Source organism: Diaphorina citri, unplaced genomic scaffold (assembly GCF_000475195.1).
Source record: "Diaphorina citri unplaced genomic scaffold, Diaci psyllid genome assembly version 1.1 scaffold129, whole genome shotgun sequence".
Taxonomy (NCBI): domain Eukaryota; kingdom Metazoa; phylum Arthropoda; class Insecta; order Hemiptera; family Psyllidae; genus Diaphorina; species Diaphorina citri.
The window spans coordinates 178,046-201,616 of record NW_007377566.1 but is presented as its reverse complement, the minus strand read 5'-3'; the positions used below and the strand labels follow the sequence as shown (position 1 = coordinate 201,616).

The 23,571-nt window shown below is 37.6% G+C and overlaps 2 protein-coding genes across 2 annotated transcripts; one reads left to right on the top strand and one right to left on the bottom strand.

Moving 5' to 3' along the window:
* Positions 1-940: 940 nt before the first annotated feature.
* Positions 941-15,247, bottom strand: LOC103524966. The gene is made up of 5 exons (XM_008490009.1): positions 15,244-15,247; positions 12,219-12,437; positions 11,190-11,429; positions 1,457-1,488; positions 941-1,045 (listed from the first exon to the last, which is right to left on the bottom strand). The coding sequence occupies exons 1-5, from the start codon at positions 15,245-15,247 to the stop codon at positions 941-943; spliced, it is 600 nt and encodes a 199-aa protein (XP_008488231.1).
* Positions 15,248-19,058: 3,811 nt separating this feature from the next.
* Positions 19,059-21,871, top strand: LOC103524965 (the record flags this gene model as incomplete). Its single annotated transcript, XM_026820214.1, has 2 exons — positions 19,059-19,325; positions 21,593-21,871. Coding segments are annotated over 2 exons (456 nt in total), but the record flags the coding sequence as incomplete, so codon positions are not given.
* Between the last annotated feature and the right edge of the window lie 1,700 nt (positions 21,872-23,571).

The following is a 23,571-nucleotide window of genomic DNA, read 5'->3' as shown; positions in this document are numbered from 1 at the left end:
CTCAAAACTACATGAACAGCACAGAAACATTCCCATGCTGTATTGTTATGCAAAATCCTTTATTTATGTCCTTATAATCTATGCTAATAAGTTATGCTAGATTATTGCAGCTGGAAGATTTTTTTACGAGCGTGTTTCAAGAGTTAACCGACTGTAAAACCGGACGAGCGGACGAAGGCTAAACGGTGGAAAACGTTGGCAGAGTTTTATGTCCTTCAGAATGTCCTTGACTTTACGAGTGTACAAAAATACGAGTCGTTTTGGACACTAAGGTGAAGTAGGGTGTACAATTGGTGAGTGATCTGTGTCCTGGTTATAAAACACATGCATCTAGAACTTTTATTTTGTGCTTAAGATGTAGGGGCGACCGATTTTCCCTGTTAGAAGATACCTACAAATCTATTTCGGCTTACCCACAGCCTACAGTATAATATTTAAGATGCAGAATAGGACTTTGCGCCCATTACAATCATGTTCTCACTCACAATAAAATTTGTCGCAGCTGCAGATGTATGCACTTTCAGAGGTATTGCAACTTGTCTTCTAAGGAAGGAGGATATCTCCTGTAACTATCTACCTAAGTATACTACTGAAAAGTAAGAACATATAAAATTTTAATTCGTTGGACTGTAACCTTCGTACTGTAAAATCCTCAGGTCACTTGGGAAAGAAACAAACATACAATAGTATCTACCTTGTTTTAAATTTGCCCTTAAACTATTATGTAAAGGGAGCTCCTCCCTAAAGCGTTAGGGTGAGTGAAAAAAGAGGAAATTGAAATTCAATTTCACAACAATAGACAGTAGACACTTGTGTACCTCACTTCTCTGAATCATCAGCGTCCCATAGAAAATGCATCCACTGTTCATAATTCAGCTTTTTCTTCGAAGTTGGATCAATGTAGTTCTGGGAAGTTTCACCCCCTCCCTCCCACTAGCTCCTAATTTTCTCTGCAGCCTGTGCAATGGTATGATCCACTATCTTCACAACAATGGTAGAATGGAATAATCTCAATAAGAGCTCTCGAAAACTCTGACTCGGGGAGCTGCAGAATCAATAATTATACGAAATGAAAAAGAACAGCTCCCGCTGTCTTACCGAGTTTTCAAATCAAAAACCCCACCCGAAACTCTCCGACCGAGGGCAACGGGAAAATTATTGAGAGGCTAAGGCGCGGCGAACAGTTTTGTGGGACTTTTTTCGGGTCGAGATCCCGGCGAGTTCAAAATTTTGAGCGAGGGTGTGCATACTTTCTCTCCAGATGGGAAGGAAGGAAAAACGAAAGCTCGTATATTTGCCAGCCTCTCCTCTCTCGTAGCTCTTTCCCATCCCTTATGCTTAAAGCGCACGTTACATAGGTACCTTCCTTCTATTTTCCCAACGTTTTCTGTATTGTGCAATTTCTTTTACTTCTTTTTCTACTTTTTTTTGTGAAAATATTTATTTTTCTACTTACTCCTTCCTTGCCGCCGCTTCTAAGACATTTTTCTGGGGAATTTAATTTTTGCGTTTTTTTATTAAATTTTACAATTTATATTTATCCAAGTTTACTTCCATGTACCCACTCATCTTTGTACTTCGTTTCTTGGAGAGGAAATTGAATTCGAAATCCCTGAATGCTTTTTTTTATATAAACTCTTTAGGGACTTCTCATATTGTCGTTCATGTTTATCTACGCAGGGAATTTTAAATAACAGTGGCACAGTAATGTTTGCTAAAAACGCGAATGGAAATCCAAGTTTCCATCGTTCAAAATAGATTAATAATCTTGAATCCTCTCTCACTGAGGGGGCATGTCGTCGCCCTTAAGCTTATGCTAATGGCACAGGTTGCAAGGTATCACTTGAACCACTATTGAGTCGGTATTTACTATGAGGCCAAATCCTCAATTGAGTCACTCCAGTTCAGTGTCAATGACAGCTAGTTCTTCAATTCAAAATTTCGAAAGTAAATTCCGAACACCGACACTGGTCAAATAGGGTTAAATAGGTACCTAATACATACGTAGGTACGCCATAACGCCCCCGCACCCTCATTCCTAACTATTCATTTCCCCCCATTAGAATAAACGATTCGAAGCACTTTAAATTGTATTTGTTTTGCTGTAATTTTATGGCTTGACTATTGGCAAAATGGCAAGCATCAAGCGCCATTTATTTTTAACATCCACAATTGAAATCGCTCGAGAGGGATATGAAACCTCTTAAAAAAAAAAAAAAAAAATGTTATTGGAAATTGAAACTGTTGATGTGGCTTGATATGAAGTTTAGTGACCCACGCTATGTCTCTTATGTTGTTTGGAGAGAAATGGTCAAAAAGAAGAAGCAAATAGCTGAAACAACAGTAAAAGATAGTACAAGAGGAATACACAATGTATCATTAGGTTGGGTACCCAACGTACGAAGTACGAAATAAACTCCCCCATTTCGTATCTTCTTGGGGGAGCCCTCAACTGATTCACACAATTATATTATCAGAAGGACCGTCTTGGTGTTTCTTTCAGAATTGGGTTCCCACTCAGGCTGAATGAGGTTGAATTGAGGAGGCGGGTAGCTTGTCGTCGAATGGTGGGTAAAACCCTCGTCACGAGAAGACCTTTTAAGTTGTTAAAAGTGACGTCAAACCTACGTAACTAGAGACCTAGACCTAGATCCAAACTAGATAAATCCAGAACACTGTCACCTTCTGCCCACTTATGCAACTGACCCTATGCGTCGCTTTTCCGAGCAAGACCACTCGTCAAAACATAGGCAGCATCAAACAAAAACAAGAACCTAATTCAATCAGGTCATCACAAAGAGACAAAGCCTATGCCACGCCAAACAGACACAGGACAGCGGGGTGTGTGAAAAATTCAATTTCATTGAAATTCACGAGCGATGACGAAAGCCTCATGCACTGAGGTTAATTTATGCATGGGCACACTCGCCAAAAATACTTCTCCCCTGTGTCAGTGTTTGCGGCCTTGTTCCTCTGTGTCTATGCCCCCTTCTCCCCTTCTGTCAGTGCTTCCCGCTCCCCCGTATGGTGCTCCAAAGCTCACGGTCCGTACTCTCCCTGTATGGCTCTTCAGCACCTTGCTCCCTCCGAGTTCCAGCTATGCATGATGTGGGTTTTCTGTTCCCCCATCCGTTACTCGGTTTGGCCTTTTGTTGCTGATATTGAAGTTTACCCATATGATGTTTTCGGGCACTGATAAGTACTGTACTGTTCTTCGCCTTTTCCCGTGTTCGGACGGGGTCGGCGTTTTTCGTCAGCCTCTCAATCAGTCCTAGAGTGATTGCTTCTGCGAGTAATATGGGTTCCCTGACGTCTAAGGCATAAGGATACATAGGTAGCTGCAATTTTCATGATTGGATTGTACGGACAAAAGTAAAATTTCATTTACAATATTTACATAGATTCACAGATAGGACATATGACTCAAGTTTGAGCTTCATTTGTGGCGTATGACGACACATGTTGGTAATTAAAATTGTATATGCTGCTCCCTTGAATAGGAATAGCCTTTTGAAGTATAGGGTTTCAGTTTTTGAAGAAGTCTTCCCCTTTATTTCGCAGCTCATTCAGCAAAGGAAAATTTGGAAGAAAAGGCCGCTTTTGTTTCCGCTGGAAAACCTACGAAGTTTGAGTGGGGTGAAATTAATGTTGCTGAATTCTTCTTTCAAAAGGTTGCCTTATGTTAGTTTGTGCATGTCATAAGAATTATAAAAGAAAATTGTTTATGTTGTAATTTACAAGAGAAAAACAAAAATAAAAACAAGAAGCCCCTGAACATTTGAGGAGCTAATTAGTAGACGTGAAATAAAAGGCAGCGTCCGTAAGATCAAGGATATGTGTACAACAGTCGAAACTTCTTCGGAAGAGTTTACATACCAGTGACACGAGTTAGAATCTTGGAACTAAGAAAAAAACAGGGTCACACTCATGTTAAAAATGTTGTACCTGCAACACTTTCGTTCGATATTTCCTGACAAGTGTGGACTGTGGAACTAGAGCTCCAAAGATGAATTGGGTACCTATTTAGAATTCCAAAGATGATACCTAGCTCCAAAGACGAGATGTTTGTAGAAGGCTTTGAATTGAACGAGCATACCTCTCAAACAGCGTGTCCAATTTTGATGAAATTTGGCAAAATTGATGAATACATGAAGGGCTCGATCGATAAATTCACTTATTCGATTTTGGGCTCGATCACTCAAATTGGAAAGCCCTGTAGGAGATCTTTTCAAAGTTTCTGCAGTTAAACGACCAGTCTCATAGCCAGTTTAGGCCAGCCACTCACCTAACAGGTAGACGTACCAAGTACGGTTGACACACACTATCGAAACGGGTAGACCTGATAGTGCGTAGCTGGCCTTATTCCAGGGAAGCTCATCTCTTCCAAAACGATTACAAATTGTAACCCATGTGCGACTCCCCTAGAGGAGCAGATGCAAGGGGAAAGTTCTCCGAAGTGGGTGATATATGGTGTACGATCCCAACACAATGTCATTGCAACTTTGTACATAACTCTTGCTGCACTTGTTCGGGACAGAAGAAGAAGAAGTGGATGGAGTGACAGAGGTGAAAGAATGGGACGAGAGAGGGAAAAGGGATGGATGGGTAAAGGAGGTGAGAGAAAGGGGGTGAAAGAATGGGTGATAAAGGGACGACAGAGGAGAAGAAAGGAGGTGACGGAGGGAAAGAAAAGAAGGTGAAGCAGAGGAAGAGAGACGAGGTAAAAGAAAGAGTAGAAGACATGGATGGAGTGAAGAAGATGAGAGAAGAGGTGGAAAAGGGACGATAGAGGGGAAAATGGAGGCGGAAGAATGGGTGATAAAGGGACAGGAAGAGGAGAAGAAAGGATCAGAGAGAAGGAAATAAAGGAGGAAGAGAGAGGAGTAAAAGGATGGAAGAGACAGAAGGACGATGGAAGAGGAACGGTTCAGGTGTGTGTATTTGTCAACAAGTAAAACATGACTGGAAGAGTGGAGGTGTGTAGGAGAAGTGTGTTCGTATAATTGGACGGAGGAAAAGAAAAAGTTGTAGAAATGAATCATGTTTCTCATCTCATGACCCAGGGAGTCAGTGACGAAGGCAAGGCTTCGATAGGCTTAAGAGCCTCTCCAGAAGGTTGTGTAATCTTTGTGTGGTTGCAGGCTGTAAAGGTATTTTATACATACCGTTAATGGAATAAAGTAAACTACTTTTAATGGATTTTTGAGAAATAATTAGAGAAAAATACAAAAAAAAAAGAGCTTTGGAAACAAATACAAAAGCTTTAGAACTGGATTGGAATGATCTAGGTATTAAATAACTTTAAGATAGAAATCACAATCAAAGCCAAAGTGCGAACACTAAAAAACGGACCCACTGCTGCGGTACTTACAAGGAAAATTAAAACCCCCACTAAAAATTTCCAAGCTTTCCCAGTTCCCATTCTTCCTAGAAAAAAAATGATGAAGTTTGGCTTTCAGACTCCCCATGTTCCCCACATCCTCAGTAATCTCATCTAAGTTTCCAATTTCTTCTACAACTAGTGCGACAAAGTCTTCACATTATCCCCCGAACTTATTCGTTGATATCCTGCTGGGAACGCTATCGAATCTTACCTCCATGCTTTCTGTTTTCTACCTGAGTGTTGTTATTTATTGCATTGAAAGTCACGCTGGCGTTGTTTAGGGGGGTTGGAACACTTTCTTCCGACTACAATAATAGCTTTAGAACTCCTTCTGCTATTAGAAAATCCCATTAGTGCGTTTTATAGTGCTAACACAATTTATGAGCTTATTGTATTTAATATGGTGAGTGTTGTGGAATAATATTATCTCGCGTTATAGCTTGAGTATGCAATATGGCAGTCGTTTCTTTCCCTACATGCTCAGCTTGTGGGTGATTTCCAGCGCTTTCTAATGCTTTTCGTTTTTTACCTGGATTTTCTTATCTTGTTCCGTTACAGGTGCTCCAGTTTTCTGCTCCTTCCGTTCTCTTCGGCTCCTTCTGCAATATCCTGAAGATGGGGACTTGGTGACACTATGGCCTTGGTGTTAGGTGTAGAGGCAAACAGCTCTAAAGGGTGGGTTAAGCTTATCTATGAATCATGACATTGGCTTTCAGCAGCTGTAAAAAAGTCTATCGTATTCTACTATTCCTATCTATATGTCTTGGAATTTGACTTTATTGCCCGTCTACAGTATCTACAAAGAATATTCAGTTGACATAAAGACAACTTTCATCAAAAATCTCCAAGCGACTCCAACACCATCAAGCACTTCATTTGACAGAATTTAATAAAAGCCATTTCACACACAGAAGAAAGATCTTGCGATAAACCAGGTGACTGTCTTCAACAAAGAACCGGAGATAATATTAAAATACGGCAAAGAGAAGTGAAGTTCTTGATGTGCTCAAAACTTAAAGATATCAAAATTTTCGCAACATTGCCGCTAAAGTCCGTGAACTGATTTTAGCGATAAGTTTGAGAATATTATTTCAACTGTTTCCTCCGTCTTTAGAAACTCTCATCATCTCTGAGTATCTCTAGTAAGTCTTTCTTAAATCTCTTAGTCTGTCTTAATCTTCATAAAGTCTGTGTTGATCTTTATAATGAAAATGTCCGCGTCTAGCATCTAGATTGACTGTTTGCCGACTGAATAGAGCAGTAATTTGCAACAGCATAGAGACTAGAGAGATAACCATCTTCAGGAGAAGAGTTGCGTATCTTTCCGAGATCTTCATTGCTCATCGCAAACATAAATACCTTGTCTGTATTAGCATGTAGTATGATACCTTATTAATAGCAGAACAGTGGAGTACGGTGAGGTCATCATGAAATTCCTGTTGTCAGATGATGGAATGTGACTGATGTAAGAAAGCTGTCCAGTACAGCTTGAAGGGTAGCGCACCTGCCTTAGGCCGGCCATTCACTGTCAGGTACACAATAGATCTGGCAGGTCTCCTGAGAGACCTATTATTGCTGCCATACACTATCTGGTAGACCTGACGGGCGCACCTGTTCAGGCGTACCTGTCAAGTCTATCTGATAGTGAATGGCCGGCCCTAAAAGGGCTGGGTCGTAGGCCCAATTCCATCCTGGGGCACACTTTATCCTAAACAGGTTGATTCTCAGGACGGCTGACTTTCTTTTATCCTCTCCTCCTTTGCTCTTCGATTTCGGAAAGATAAAGAAGCTGAACAAAGACAATTTTCAATGTTGGCGGTAATCTTCTGAAGACATAAAAGATTTTCTGCTGACACTATTCCTTTGTTTTACTGAGAAGCCATGGATACTATTCCTAATGCCTAGAATTCTATGATGTTAGATTCTATGTTTTCTATGCCTAGCCTAGATTATTCTATGCCGAGATTAGCCTAGATTATTCTATGATGTTATATATTTATAAGCTTAAACTGTAGGTATTATTAATATGTGTGTAATCTGTTATTGTAAACATGTTGTAAACTGTGAATTTGTTAAAATTGCAAAATAAATTTAAAAAAAAAGAAAAGAAAGAATTACTCACTCTCCAACTCCCTTACTGCCCCCAAGTCTCCAGAAGACAGTTCCACTTTGCCCCTCATCACTCGTCGCCACTGCAGCGGTCATTTCATTTCTAATTACCCACTGGTAATGTTAGGAGAAGTTATCAACTCTATTTACTATGAAACTGGCAGAGATGTAATGGAATAACTTACGAGATACGGGGTCAACGAGTGACCATTGGATTCTATTGACAACTTCTTTGGTTTGTACTTTGGAGGTAAGCTTCCAGGTAACTAAGAAGAAGTAAATATATTATAGGTTTGCAAATTTTTACAGTAATACTCACAGTACTTTGCGAGATATCTGGGAAAATGAAAGTGGTATTCCATATTTGGGCACTCTCCTCTATTATGATTCCAATCTTTCAATTTTCTTTTAATCTTCCAATAGTGTTATTCAAACCAATTTTAGTTATCATCAGGTCAGTAGCAGCAAATTGCACGAATAATTCACCACAGAGAGTCGTTTATCTACTGCTGAGTTGATTGGTGCTAATTTAGCCTTGGGGAGAATCCTGTAAGATGATGAGTTAATTATAAATTATCAAACGGGTTTTCTGATTTCTGAACCTTCATTGAATAGAACTCAGCCGCACTAAAGTCTACTTCTTGTGACCAAGTTTGGTACGTTGAAGGTCCTTGGTTCGGATCTCCTGACTGTACTAAATTTTCATTGACTCTTTTTTAGTCAACACTTGTTTCTCTCTCTCTCTCTCTCTCTCTCTCTCTCTCTCTCTCTCTCTCTCTCTCTCTCTCTTTCTTTCTTTCTTTCTTTCTTTCTTTCTTTCTTTCTTTCTTTCTTTCTTTCTTTTCTTATACATTTTCCTATAGTCTGGCCTATAGCCTTTTTTTTTTATTTTTTTACTAATTTTGATAATAGTAAGTATAGTTTAATAGGATTAAAATCCAAACGTCCAATTTTGTGAGATACCTGACTACAAATGTGTCCAAAAATTATAACCAATCGGTATTGTAACCTGTCGGCATCGATCAATTCACATTATATTTCGGCTCGTTTATCTTCGTTCCAAGAAAGTTAAAATAACCAAAATCTACTCTGCCACTTGAATAAATAAGGCTGATTTTTTATTTTTATTTATGCTGGCTCGTCCTGAACCGCAGTCAACCATCGTGAGGACTTGTGCTTGGTCTTTAAAAGCAGAGAAAACCCTTTGAGGAACTGCCAGCATTTAAATATTCAAACTATGTAGTGGAACACGGTGCAAAATGGTACCCTCGCCCTATGTAGGTACAAGTAGTGGGTTGAAAAAGGTCCCCTTCATAAAATACCATTATTATTATTTTTTTTTTTAAGATCTGCTGGATTTAGTTTTTTCAAAGTTGGTTCCTTTTTTTTCAAAGATAGTTATATAGTTACCTGCTGATGGCTCTTCCTCTTGAATGGAGACTCGGTTCGCGTTCAAGTTGGCACTCAATCATTTCAACACACCAGGCGAGGTGTGAAATATTGGCCGCCATAAATTAGTGTCCGGCTGATTTACCGCCAAACCCGTTCTGACGGCTCTGGGCTGGTTTATCTTGTGAGACGTCAGGTTGAATTAGGACTGAAATTGCCTACCTCGACCAGTGGTGACGGGTCACTGAATCTTTCCGACGGGGAAAAAGCTGTCTGACGTTTCGGAAATTTCTTGATAGTTAAGTATTACCTACGATTTTTTTTTTTTTTTTTAGTGAGGGAAAATTGATAGAAGGAACTATAACTGCTATGGTCTTATCGTTCCAAAAAGCGAAGAGAGAAGAAATACAGGATAGGAGAAAGTCGGCCGTTCCGAGAACGAACATTATCTGGGAACCACTGTGCCTAGTGGGAACAGCTAGTATTTTTTTTTTTTATTTGTTATTTATCTTGTTTTTTTTTCCATAGGTCCCTATTAAGCTTTGTTTCATTTACTTGGGTGCAATATTTTTCTTTCTTTTCCTCCTCCTTCTCCTCGCTTTTACCTTCTACTTCTTTTTCTCTTTTTTCTTCTTGCTTCGGTAGGCTCTCCTCTTCTCCTTCTTCTACTTCTCCTCCTCCTCCTTCTCCTTCCTCTCCTTATTTCTAGTACGCTCAAATATCTCTTTCTCATCTTTTTCGGTAGCCTCGAAACAGTGTAATTTTCAATTAATTTACCTATGCGTTCCGAGAACGAAGAACCGCTGTGCCTATATAGTGGGAACAGCTAGTATTTTTTTTATTTGTTATTCCTCTTGTTTTTTTTTTTTTTTCCATTAGGTCCCTACCTATTAAGCTTTGTTTCATTTACCTACTTGGGTGCAATATTTTTCTTTCTTCTCCTCCTCCTTCTCCTCTCTTTTACCTTCTACTTCTCTTTCCTCTTCTTTCTTCGGTAGGCTCTTCTCTCCTTCTTCTACTTCTCCTCCTCCTCCTTCTCCTTCCTCTCCTTATTTCTAGTACGCTCAAATATCTCTTTCTCATCTTTTTCGGTAGGCTCGAAACAGTGTAATTTTCAATTAATTTACCTATGTGCCTTCTTCTTTTTCAAAGGAAACGGCGAAAATCTGCGTGTAATAATTCTTGCCAAGTTTGTTTTTGAGATCGGAATGGGAAATGGGAAATGGGAAGGAGCCGTAATGGGAAAATGGGAGAGGGGCGTAATGGGAAAATGGGAGATGGGAAAAATGGGAAACGTAAACACCTTCCGTGGAAAACTTATTAAGTCTCAAATTAGGTGCTAATGTTGTTTTTAAAGGAACATTAATAATAATAAAAACATTAATAATATTTTTCGCCCAGATTTTATTACTTACCCACACACTCGTTGAATGAAAAGCTGTGCGTAGGTTTGGCAGTTTCCCAAATGTTCTCGAAAAATTTATCTTCCTTTATTTTACCTTTTTTACTTTCTTTATCCTATGTAGTACATTAATAATAATAAAAACATTAATAATATTTTTCGCCCAGATTTTATTACTTACCCACACACTCGTTGAATGAAAAGCTGTGCGTATAGGTTTAGCAGTTTCCCAAATGTTCTCGAAAAATTTCTCTTCCTTTATTTTACCTTTTTTACTTCCTTTATCCTATGTAGGAAGGAAAGTAAGGTAACCGGGAGAAATTTTTTCACCTTGGTACCTAATAACTGTATTATTATTTTTATCTGTTGTAAATATCGTTTGTAATCTAGAGGTATTATATAGGTATTATGTAAATCTAAATAATCTAACCTTAGCCAAGTGTAAATGTGTCCCTAAAATGTCAACGTACGAATTACCTACATGGAAAAAGGAAAAATACAGAGATTTAATGAGAACCTTGTCGTTCAAAGGAGAAATGACCAACCGTTTTACAAAAGGCATTAAACGAAAGTAAGGTAACCGGGAGAAATTTTTTCACCTTGGTACCTAATAACTGTATTATTATTTTTATCTGTTGTAAATATCGTTTGTAATTTAGAGGTATTATTGTATAGGTATTATGTAAATCCAAATAATCTAACCTTAGCCAAGTGTAAATGTGTCCCTAAAATGTTAACGTACGAATTACCTACATGGAAAAAGGAAAAATACAGAGATTTAATGAGAACCTTGTCGTTCAAATGAGAAATGACCAACCGTTTTACAAAAGGCATTAAATGGAAAACCTCGAAAAACTCACATAAAAAAAAAAAAAAAAAAAAAAAAAAAAGAATTGCTGGACTCACCTGGATTGTTGAAATGCACCCGCACCACCGTATAGCCACTGGGCAAATTCCCCACGGTATCCTTCACGACAGGTCTGGGCTGAGTTGTCCTCAGTCGAGGTCCCTCCTGGTCCAGCTGTCTTATGAGCTGGGACAGAAACAGTCCCTTGTCCACATTAAGCGGGATTTTCCCCTGTTTGAGAATATACATGTCCGTCCCGTGCAGATGAAGAGGGTGGGGAAGCAGAGTGTTCCCTTGGGCTGGAAGAAAAGACGCCGGGAATTAGTCAGACCCCGGGGGACGCAAATTTGCACTCATATTTCGATTGCAAATATTTGAACGGGTTACTTTCTGGCGTTCTCCTGTTGAGCCAGAACCTAAATGGGGAGTATTGTGTCTCTTTCTCTTCTCGCTCATCTGATAAGGAAACCCGGAACCTCCAGCGTGCAAGCCTAGGGTGATAGCCACTCGGCCACGGAGGTTTCTATCTATCTAATAATTCTAATATAATAGTACTTAATATTAATGGGTATACGATACCCGAATTCCTCTTTCCTTTCTTCGTTTTAGTCTCAATATTTTTTTTAATTTTTATAGTTTTTTCTGAGATAATAAAAAAAAATCATGAGAATCACCAATTCTAATATAATAGTAGGTACTTAATATTCATGGGTATACGATACCCGAATTCCTCTTTCTCTTCAGTTGTCTTTGTAAGATCGAATCCTGTGGAAGGGACTCGTTTTATTTTACTCAGCCAGGTCAATTTCTTTAGAAAAGGACCTACACAAGCTAGTTTTCACGACATACTTACTCGTAGGTATAGGAAACACACATTCAATCCGTTTTCTTCCGTCATTTGTGGTTTTCCTTCTACAACTACCTGAAAACGGCTACTTTCTCTGTGGCGTATAATATCTCTAGTAGCGCGGTCAAACTTTCTTGACTTGGCGGGGCGGAGCGCTACCGCGCTCCTTAATGAGTGACACTTTTGTGCATTGTTGTTGGCCTTAGGGCCCCAATATACCTACGGGCAAATTCTCACTTACTGTAATCAATAAAGATCAGTTCCGCAATAGCATTAAGAGGCACCTGAATGATGTGCGTACATTCGCAAATGGTCTGCGGTAAACCCTTGCCACAGGATGTAGAGTTCGTGCACACCAGATCGTGTGGAAGCGGCTTGTTCTGGGTGAGCAAGGAGAAGGGCGTCTGGACGTAGCTCTTATTGTTGATCAGGGAAGCCGAGGCTGTGTTGGGAAACACCTCTGAAAGCGAAGGAACGAAGTGAATTTTGAGTTTTAACTCGTTCATTCTTCCCATAGTTTGCCCACTAGAGGAGGAGAACTATCGATAGTCGGCGCCATCGATAGTTTTCGATAGTTTTTTTATTACATATTTCCCTTGTTTCTAAAGGTCTTATCCCCCAAAAAGACCTAACCTAACCTAATTTAAAGAAAATTATTAACTGTACACGTATTAATTTAGGTCACAGGGTTTAATTTCAACATTTTATTTATTTATTTTTTTACAAAATATATTTTTAAACATTTGGTTGAGATGGTTGCTGCGCTTGGTGGTATTTTGACCGCTTTTGGACAGATTTCGACCGTTTTTTGGCGGTTTTCAGCTAATAGCGACAAAACGGTTAGAGATATTGTAAACGTTAGGGTAAAAGAACACTCAAATATAAGCATCATTCAATAGGATAAGGAAAGTCGTGTGATGTTCACAAGTTCACACCAGATTTTTCTTATCCTGTCTTTCTTCTCGCTTCGATTTCGGGAAGATAAGACCTCCGTCATTACAGTTACCTAGCTCTGTCCTCTATCAAACTTTTTTTTCAACCCTTTGCAGTTCTGTAACAGTTACGTTAAATATTAATACCTATTATCGGTAAGAAACGTACGAATATTCCCAATTTAACGTCCACCACTTATTTGTTTGATTGGCAGGCATTCAACACAGTGGAAGAGCTAGTCAACTATTACAAATCCTGTGAACTTATCCTGTACAGTGACGGTCAAATAACCGGACGCACCAAACTAGGAGCCTTCCCAGCGTAAACGCCATGACGAACAAATATTTCGGGTCACATCCAAAGCTGGCCTCACGTTACGCTGCACTTAGACCCGCGACTTGAGTTACAGTGTCCTACTCCCTCTATCAAAATTTTCTTTTTTACTTAGTCAAGCCTCAACTATCGATAGCGTTCGATAGTCAAAACTATCGATAGTTATCGATAGTGCTATCGATAGTTCTCCTCCTCTAGTGTAGTCCCCTGAAGATATTTGATTCGTAACTTGAACGGAGCCTGAGGTTCGAATTACAGCAGTGACAAAATAGTTGAGTCACAGGAAGGTAATCCGTAAATTTTGGAGCAGAATGAAAAATTAAGAATTTTAAGCACTTGGAAGGGTTTCTAGTTTCTACATACTCGTACCTACATATAATTCCCAGGCGTAACCCACGTCCCACACAGTTTGGCAACCGCTTTCAATCTATAACTTAGTTAATCTAATATTTCTATCTCGTATTATTCTGTACATGATTCTCTGCACATTGTTTCTGGTTTATTATTCAATTAAGTAGGGTGCCCCCAGACTGCAGTTCATGTGGAATGCAGTTAGATAGGGAGTGGGTGCACCCTAGGGGGAGGAAATTGAATAATAGACTGGCCTCTAACACGCAATGATAGATGCAATATATGTAGGTAAACTAGGTATGTGTCAGTGCGGCCAGCCTAGTTACATAGCTTTAGCTTGGGGGAGTAAAAAGAGTCCAATTTGTTTGAACAAAATCTAAGTAGTTAAGGCAACTACTTTGCATGACAAGAAAGAAACAATTAAATTAGGCAATTTCCAAGTACATAAAAAGAGTACTCCAGGACCTGGATCTTAAAACTTTGAGCAAAATCTCTCACTTTAAGCAAGATCTCAATTTAAAACGTCACAAGAAGGTACCTAAAAGTACCTACATGATAATTATGTATAACATGGTAGGTACAAGATACCAGAGGTATCTTGAACATCCTCGTGAGAACTTGGTGAGGACATTATTTCCCAGTGGCGTAGCAATGGATTGTAAAAATTGCGATCAATGAATTTCCATTATAATTAAATTGCAAAATTTTCAAATTATAATTTGGTACAACAGATTTTGCATTTATTTTTGTAATTTTGTTTTTGTTCACTACAACATTGTCTGTTTGTTTCACCCCAACTCTCGAAAGATTTATCCAGTTCAGATGAAAACTCGGGAACAATGTTCAACACATTTATAATATTGGAATTTGCTTATTTGACTTTAGGTCGGATCGGGCCTTCAGAAGATCTAATAAAGGTATGGGCAATTTATTTGATTCGAATCCTAAAGAAGAGGTATTGTGTGTATAGCTTGAACTCGACAAAAAATCTTCGGCCAAAATTACTTTGGTCGAAGGTTATTCTGAGAGATTTCTTCAGTACGTTAAACCACTATACTTAGAAGCACTGCTTTTCTTCTGAGAGAGTTCTACACCTACAGTTCACTGAACCACTATTTACCTAGTTGGTCTTCAGAACACTTCGCAGTGTATTCGACACTGAGGACCGTGTGTAAATGTAAATCTAAATACTCATCTTGCAACCAGGCCTAGTCCCGTAATGGAATTAATTGTACCAAATTATGTCTTTACTGAAAATAAGAAGAAAATAAGTCTTGTGTCTTTACTGTTTTGTTTTTTAAGCATTTATTTCTGAATCTAGAGTGTTTGCCAGATTCAAGTTGACAGTATCACATTGCTAGTTTAATAGTATTTTCTGTATTGAAATTTCTTTTTAATACTATATCATTTGGTTCTCTTTCTTTCCTGTTCATCATTTTATTAAGAATCATCCATGTTTTTTTAATATCACCTTTTGCTTCTCTAAATTTTTTGAAAAAGTATATTCTCTTTTGTTTTTTTATTATATTTGTTACTATATTCCTTTGTATTTTATATTCTTCATAGAAGAGTATATTGTTTTTGTTGTTCTTCCATTTTTTGTATAATTCTTTCTTCTTGTTTATTTCCATTTTTATCGTCATATTTACCCATGGTGTAATATCATCTTTTTGGTTTTTTGTTATTAGTTTTGAAGATTTCTCATATAATTCATCAAAATTTAGTTGTATTTGTTTATATATTTCTTCAGGATCTTTCAATTTCTTCGCTTCATTCCAATTAATTTTTTCTATTTCTCTATTTAAAATTTTTTCATCGATAATTTTTATTGTTCTATTATGTTGTTGGATATTTTGAATTTGATCTTTTATTTCTGATGATATTTGCACGTTTATGTAATAGTGATCAGATAACTTTTCTTCTATAGTAGCTGAAGTGATGGTGTTATAATTGTTTACTTTAACATTTATATGATCAATACAGGAGGATGTTAGATTATTTAAAAGTATTTCTTCTCTCGTTGTTTGTTTTATGGTAGGAATCAAGGAAAACTTGTATAGTAGATTCAAATATTCTGTACATACTCTAGTTCTCTTCTGTAAACAAATATTCACATCTCCAATCATTATAACATTATCAGTTTTTTTGATGGCATTCATTAAATACCATTCTATATCTTTCAAAAAGTTATCAACATTTTTATCCGGTGGTCTATAAATTGCTAAAACCACAAATTTCATTTTGTTCTTGTTATTTTCAATTTTAAAAAATATATTTTCCGCTTCATCCAAATCATAATACAGATTTTCAACATTGAAAGACTTTTTGATAAATATTATTATTCCACCACCTTTTCTATTATTTCTTGAACATGAAAGCATATTGAAATTTTCTATTTTGTAATTTCCGCATTCTTCTTTTTTTAAAGATGTTTCAGTAATTACAATAAGATCTATTTTCTTGATACTTTCTCTCACGTGTATTAAAAACTCATTCCAATGTTTATTCATACTTCTAATATTAATACTTATACAATTTATTATATTATTTTCAATTATATGTTTCGACCATGTCTCAATATTTTCAAATGTATTAGTTTTTATTTTAATCTCTTTAATGTTTTGTATAATATTTCTGTTCATATCTTAAAATTTCAATATTTATTTACATTATTTTGTTTCTTTTCTTTTGTATATGTTTACAATTTTGTGAGATCATTCATTGTAGAAAGTCTCATAACTTTGGATGCGTTGGTCTTTTTCAAGAGGATTTGGCCATTTAGTCAAGCCTCAACTATCGATAGCGTTCGATAGTCAAAACTATCGATAGTTATCGATAGTGCTATCGATAGTTCTCCTCCTCTAGTCCCATGTCCTCTTGCTGAGGTTGATTTCAATCTTTAATGTCACTATTCTGTAATAATATTTACCTTGGTTATGCTTATGACGAGTCCAATGTCTCAGTAACTCCACTTGGACCACTTTTGTGACTTCCTATCTTCTTAAGTAGAGTAGGTTGTTAGAAAAGTAACTTGGAATTTTAATCTAATTCTTTGGACTCGATTACTTATTTCATGTCTGCTGAAATTCGCAACGTAGCGTTGTACCCCTTCCCCTTATAAATCCAATGCTTTATCAATGTCTTTGCCCTACTGGGACGTTTTGTTCTTAGGCTCTCCACCACTGAAAATTCTGCCACAAATCGCATCATCCAATCCACAACATGGAAACAGATATAGTAACAGTCATAGTAATAGTAACAGTCATAGTATAGTGATAGAATGATTGTTTTCTTGATCTGTGTGATTGATGGGTTCCCAAAGTATGTTAATACCTACTTTATTACTGACTTACCTACGAGTATTTACTTACTGCCAGGGCCAATTGAAGCCTAGAAGACATTTCGCCTTGTATGGGCTAAATCTACAAGAGTATAATCCTCGCAATAAAGTTGGTTTTAATTTGTATATTCGTTGTAATGTTCTTGAATGTTGTCCTGTTATTGGTTATCGAATCTTGTCTTGTATGATTCTTGTCTTGTTCAACACTCTGCCAACAATCTTGATCCGGGGGAGAAAGTGTTTGCCGTTTAGAATTATGGATGAACAATTTCACGTAATACTAAATACATACTACCTAGCATCAGGATATAGGTAATACCTACTAACTTACATACGAGTATGTATGTAGGTACTTGTTTTATTGGTCTGAGACATTTGGCTCAATAACAAGAATATGAATTATCCTGTTTATCGTAAATTCGTAATCAATTCATGTTCTTTAACCTCTGTTCAATCACTTACGTTGGTATTTATTTTATCGTCTAGGGAAGCAGGTACATTTTATAATGCAGCCTTTTAATTAGACATATGTATTTATTTATTTTTTTCAGTACCCACTCTTTGTTTTATTTTTACAGCTAGGTAGATAGTTTAAGGTACTCATGATTCTTTTTAACCCCCGCTTGTTCGATTGTGACCTTTGTTTCACTTCTTGGGGCCTTTTCATTGGCTGTAGGAAATTTTAGACAGTTTCAGAGCTAGTGCGGTCAAACTTGTCTGAGCTTCACCGAATCAGCCATGGCCCGCACCTCTATAGTTTGGTCACCCCTGGTCTATTTATATCTATTTACATTTGTAATTAATTTAACATGTCTTACTTTTTCCATGTTGTTCCGGATCTTATGCGTATGTCCTACCACTTTTTCTTTCTACTTTCCTATTAGTTTTCCATTTCTACAAGTAGGACTAACTTACTTCTTACTTTTTTTTTATCATTTCTACTAGTATCTAGGTATATATAGGTTATGTTTCCACTAGTTTCCATTTCTAGAAGTGGGACTAGGTTGCTTATTTCCATTTCTAGAAGTACTTAGGTATATGTATGGGTTACATTCCATTAGTTTTCATTTCTAAAAGTAGGACTAACTTAGTTTTTATCATTTCTACAAGTGTTGGGAATAGGTTAGTGGGATTGACGAAACGATTTCTCATCGCGTCAATTGAAACCTCGTGTGATTTGGATATTTTCGAGGTTTTTTCAGCCTGTTTGTTTTACGTGTAAGTAGGCTTAATTTTCCCATGTCTGTTTGGAACTGTTTGGTCACACTATGTGAGATTGAGATCTTTGCGGAGACGTGGGACATTTAAATCCTTGCCGAATCATAATGACTTGTAGACTCCCAGGCTCTCAGGTGTTTTCTGGTCATGGTAGGATGAAGGTTTGGTAGTTGTTACTATGAGTGCCTCTGACACCTGTAGAAGGACCAAACCATACTTTATTTCTGAAAAAGGCACCAACACATCCAAACTATGCGATGCCTCATTTATTGCTGGGAAAGAGTTGAAGTTGGGAACTTTATTTTACTTGCCTTGACTTTAGGGGTTTGAAAGAAGTAAAATTTATTTAAGGAACCTAATTAAGTAATAGAATAAATAACTAAGTACCCATTATTGGTTGTTGTTGTTGTTGTTGTTGTAGTAGCCATTGCCCAAGTCAAACGGATCAATCCCCCTCTGTAGTTGGTAGTCCTAGGAAAGGTTTCAGACCATGGACAACTAAATCTCCAGACCTTTTCGGTCACAAGATCTTCTTCGTCTGTATGAAAACCAGCAATTTGGGTAATTTGAATTACTAATACGAAGTAAGATAAGCCCTTCACTATCAGGTAGACCTGACAGGGGACCTTTTCAACCGTACTTGTCAAGTCTACCTGATAGTGTGTGTGCTCATCAGGTAGACCTGAGAGGCTGACCTGATCAGATATGCCCGTCAGATCTACCTAACACATTTCTCGGCCCTTCCGATCGAAATAATTATTTGTTTTATTGGTTGTATTTGGTTATCAGACTAAACCGTGGTGAGTTTATAAAACTAACCCTTGCATCAGTTGTAACTTGTAGGTAACTAATTATCAGACTTCTCTACTAACCCTTGCATGTCTTAACCCCCCAAATTAACCCTTCGCAGGCCGCAAGCGTCAGAAGAACATGATCATGCATGCGATCGCCTCAGCAGCCATGATGTCAGGCGGCACGCTCCTAGTGTTAGGACTCAAAGCGTTGGCGGCCATGGCCACCAAAGCGCTAATCGCCTCCATGATAGCGCTCGTGTTGACGTGTTTTTCCAACTTTGGCGGCGGTCACGGGGGCCACAAGGGAGACCTGAAGAGCACCACCTATGAGATTATCACGAAACCGCTCGTCAGCCACGCCCATTTGCATACGAGTGAGGTAAGATCCGGAATCAACATTGTTAACGGAGGAAGCACTACGAGGGTTAAGATTTTTTGTCATGAAATTTGGTATGTTAAGCCATAGTTCCCTATATTTTAAGCTTGATCCCTGAATAATACACATCGCTAAATTTTAAGACCCGACTTCTTGGACTCGAAATATCGACCTCCAAATTTCACAGTCCAACTCAGAACCATCAAGGGTAAGTAAGACCTCATAGGTACCTACCAGGGTAAGAAGAAAGTTCCCACCCTAACTTTTAGTTACATACCTAATTATATAAGCATGTTGAATATCTAACGTCCTAACAAAATGTCTTAATGAACTGACTTTGGTATCATTCATTGCATGTATTGGATTCGGGAGTTTACATTAGGAGTCTAATAATTAGTTGGGTGGAATGACTCATTGCTTATAATTTTGTCACGATAAAAAAGGAAAAATCACGATAAAACCAGGAAAACCAGGAAAAGAAACACGATAAAACCAGGAATTTTTTCACGATAAAAAAAAGGAAATGGTCTGATGGTGTCAGAGCACCTCTTTTTAATAAAGGTACCTACAAGATTAGTAGGAGGATAAGATGAGATGAGATTAAGAAGGTAATAGTAGGACTTCTGTCTCACCCTGTATACCGGTATAGAGGACTTCTGGTTCACCCTATATACCGGTATAGGGAACACCAACATGGACAATAGTCACAAGAGTATCTGGTACTCCGACAAGCCAACAACTATTGCCCTAGGCAGTATTGCAGTATAACTTTTACACCGACTAGAGACTAGACAGAGTTCATGAGTGTATGTCATGGTAGTAAAATCAACGTAAAAGTGACAGTAGGTAGGTATACCTAAGGCTTAAGGCAGCGGTTCTCAACTTTTTTTTTGCCCACGTACCCCTTGGGTACCCAGTTTTAATCTCACTAGCCCCCGCCACCATTATTGATGTGTATCATCATTACTACTGAGTTCTAACCACACAAATGGAATGACAAATGTTTTGGGGTTGGATGGAAGAGAATGCCCAAGGCATTAATCCCGCCCCTTAGTTGGAATATTTTGTAGATAGGTACCTAGTTAATTTTTTTATTTCATATCTTTCTTTTTTATTATTGATTTATTATTTTGTAATTGTTTTTTCCTCTCTTCTTTTGTTAATCTTGTTGTTCTGTATATATATTTATTGTACCTATACTTTTGTAAATATTCCAAATAAAAAGAGTTAAATAATAATAATAATAATAATAAATGACAAAACCTTGAAAATGAAGAACACTCTTGGTCTTCTTTTAATTAGATAAATAGGTAGTACAAGAACAAGAGTATAGTATTCTTTTGTTCGCCATTATAACTCTCACATACCCCCAGGGGTACGCTTACCCTCGGTTGAGAATCGCTGGCCTAAGGTATAGGTATAGTGTTGTATAGTTGTGATAGTGCCAGTGTTCCGCATGATTGAAGAAAGTTGCTCAGTCCCATCTCATCAGGGCCAGAGGTTCAAGATTCAATGTAACAGCTCACTGTGTATAGAACTTAGATTAGACTTACAAAACTCTCTTGGTTATAGTCTTGGTGGCTTAGCTCTCGCCTGGTAAACAAGAGGACGTGGATTCAATCCCCGCATTGGCATGGGATTTTTATCCTCATTTATTTAGGAATTTGGGCGCATGATAATGGAGCTCTAAGGGTTAGGTGGTAGAGAACGCCTCCGGTGTTAACCTCGCCTAGTGGTTACTTTCGACTCAAGAGAAATTTATTATTTTTCTATTTATTATGTTCCTCTTGAATAACTAGTTAAGCAGTTTTATATTAGATTAGATTTTTGGTGACAAAATTTAGGAGTCGATTTTTAAGTTCCTACGAGTACCTACTTATCTACGTATGACGAAATTTGCGAGTTGTTTACCCATTCGAATATTCCCAGGCAATTATTGTAAATTATTATTGTAATGCAGGTCTTACATCAATGACAACTTTGTTTGCCATCTTAAAGGAAATTTTAATTTTATTGTGTACCTATTATTTAACAATTTTCATTATTAATTATTATTTGAACACATTTGACATCACGTGAAGAAACAGAAGATTACTCCAGAAGTTAGATATGAAAATAGGACTGATTGTAATGAGAATGATTTTTGTAAGACGCTAGAACTTTGGTTCTGAATAAATAAATAAATTAATTAATAGAGATAATAATATTACTGATAATGTTTCAGTTATTATTTAATTGTGACCTTATATTTCTTCCTCTTCGGTTCGCAGGTTCAACACGCTGAACCCTCTTCAGTCGGTTACAACACGTATGCGCGCAGTGGTCCTGATCCGTACATGTTCGATCCCCTGGACGTCATGCCCCTACAGCATGCCATTCTGAACGATAAGAGCAACGATAACCATATTATACATGTTAACCCAGTATATGCTGAGAGTCGGGAGTCAGTGGATAGTTAGTGGACTTTTAGTTGATGACGTTCAATTGGACCCAAGTAGAATAAACTCACCTAAATTATGATTTATTTGGGGTGAAGTTGAGAGCCTCACAATTTTTGTGTGTATTAGGGTATAAACACACTAATTAACAGCTTTTATTAAGAACTGATGGTAGCAAATCTAAATTTTAATAAAGTATCTAGGTATTTATAGATAAATTGTACATAATTTTGTAAAAAGTAGGAATGTTATACCTGACAATGTTAATTCTACGTTAGAATTTCCATGTATTATTATATTAATAATAAACACTGGTGATTAATATATTTTTGGTTTTTATGAAATGAAGAAAATAAACGAGTTTTCTTTTAGTAGGTATAATACCTAGGTATAACTTATATGTATTTCTTTTTAGTTTTTATTAAAATCGGGAAAAAATTGAGGACTATTTGGTGATAATATTCTATACAATGAGACTAGGTCAAGAAAGCCGTTCCTTTATTATCATGCACACGACTAAATTTTATGACTTGACTTGGACTCGAACCAACAACCTCTAGAAGGGAAGTCCACCGTGCTAACCACCATATTGTTTTCAATTAGAAAGAGAATGAAGCATGTGTGCACAAAGTCAAAGGGTCACCCTATAGTTGGTAGTGCGTCTGCCTTGTAAGCGCTAGGCCGCGGGTTCGATTCCCGCCCGGGCCGGATTTTATCCTGATGGGATAATGTCAGCAATGAGTCATCAACCCAAAATGAAGGAACCAATCAGATTGCAGGAAATCCTTACATTGTTGCGATTCAGATAAAGGTCTATTTTTGATAAACTCTCTCTTAAAATGCAGAGGTAGCTCTAAGTTCAGAGGTTTGGATTCCAGAACAGGTAAGGTGGATATCGCCTTACCTGACTTTGTTTCACTGTCGGAGGAAGCACTGTGTAATATACGTTCCCCTTATAGAGATTCTCTACCATTGCACATGTGACATGTTTGGCAACAATGCCTATTTTTTTGCTGTCACATTGATCTGGACACACTATAGGTTGGAACAATCACTTGGGCTGGCCACTCAAGCTCCGATGTGACAGACATAGGTTTGCCTGACCAAGTCTGTCAAACCGTCGCGTCGCGCGTCGGAGTGTGTGGCGGAAAAAGTTTCCGATTCCGTTGATTTTCAGACCGCCCCACACACATTTCGACGGTCTGACAAACCTAGATCTATGGTCGGCTTTACTATTTTCGGTACCTAAGTGGTAAATTAGCAAGGTCAAAAAAAGGAAGCGGGCGGTGATTCCCTCGATTCCATGAAGGGCACACCACTGCTTATTCCTTTCTTCTCAATAGTTCTTGTTGAATCTGAAGATCTATATTACATGGCGCTATTTAGCCCTAAAAAAAAAAAAAAAAAAAAAAAAAAAAAAAAAAAAAAAAAAAAAAAAAAAAAAGTCACCCGTCCAGATAATTTATGTTAAACGACTCTCTTTCGTCGAGGTTTAACAAACTTTTTCTTTTCAAACAATTACCTAGTTGGTCATCCATCCGAATACTAACCACGCGCAACGTTTCTTAACTTCATTGATCCATCAGGAACTGGTTCAACATGCTTTTTATCGATTTGAGAGAATTCAATTCAATTCAATTTTATTTTATTGTGATTGTTACCTCCCAAGAGTCGGAGATAGATCCAGGTGACTATGATATTGGTTGTAAAGTTTCATCATTTGAAGTAGTGGCGAAATCAGAGAGAAAGAATCAATATAGGTACCTATGTGAAAGAGATCAGCATTACCGAGAGCCCTGGTGCGATTAGAT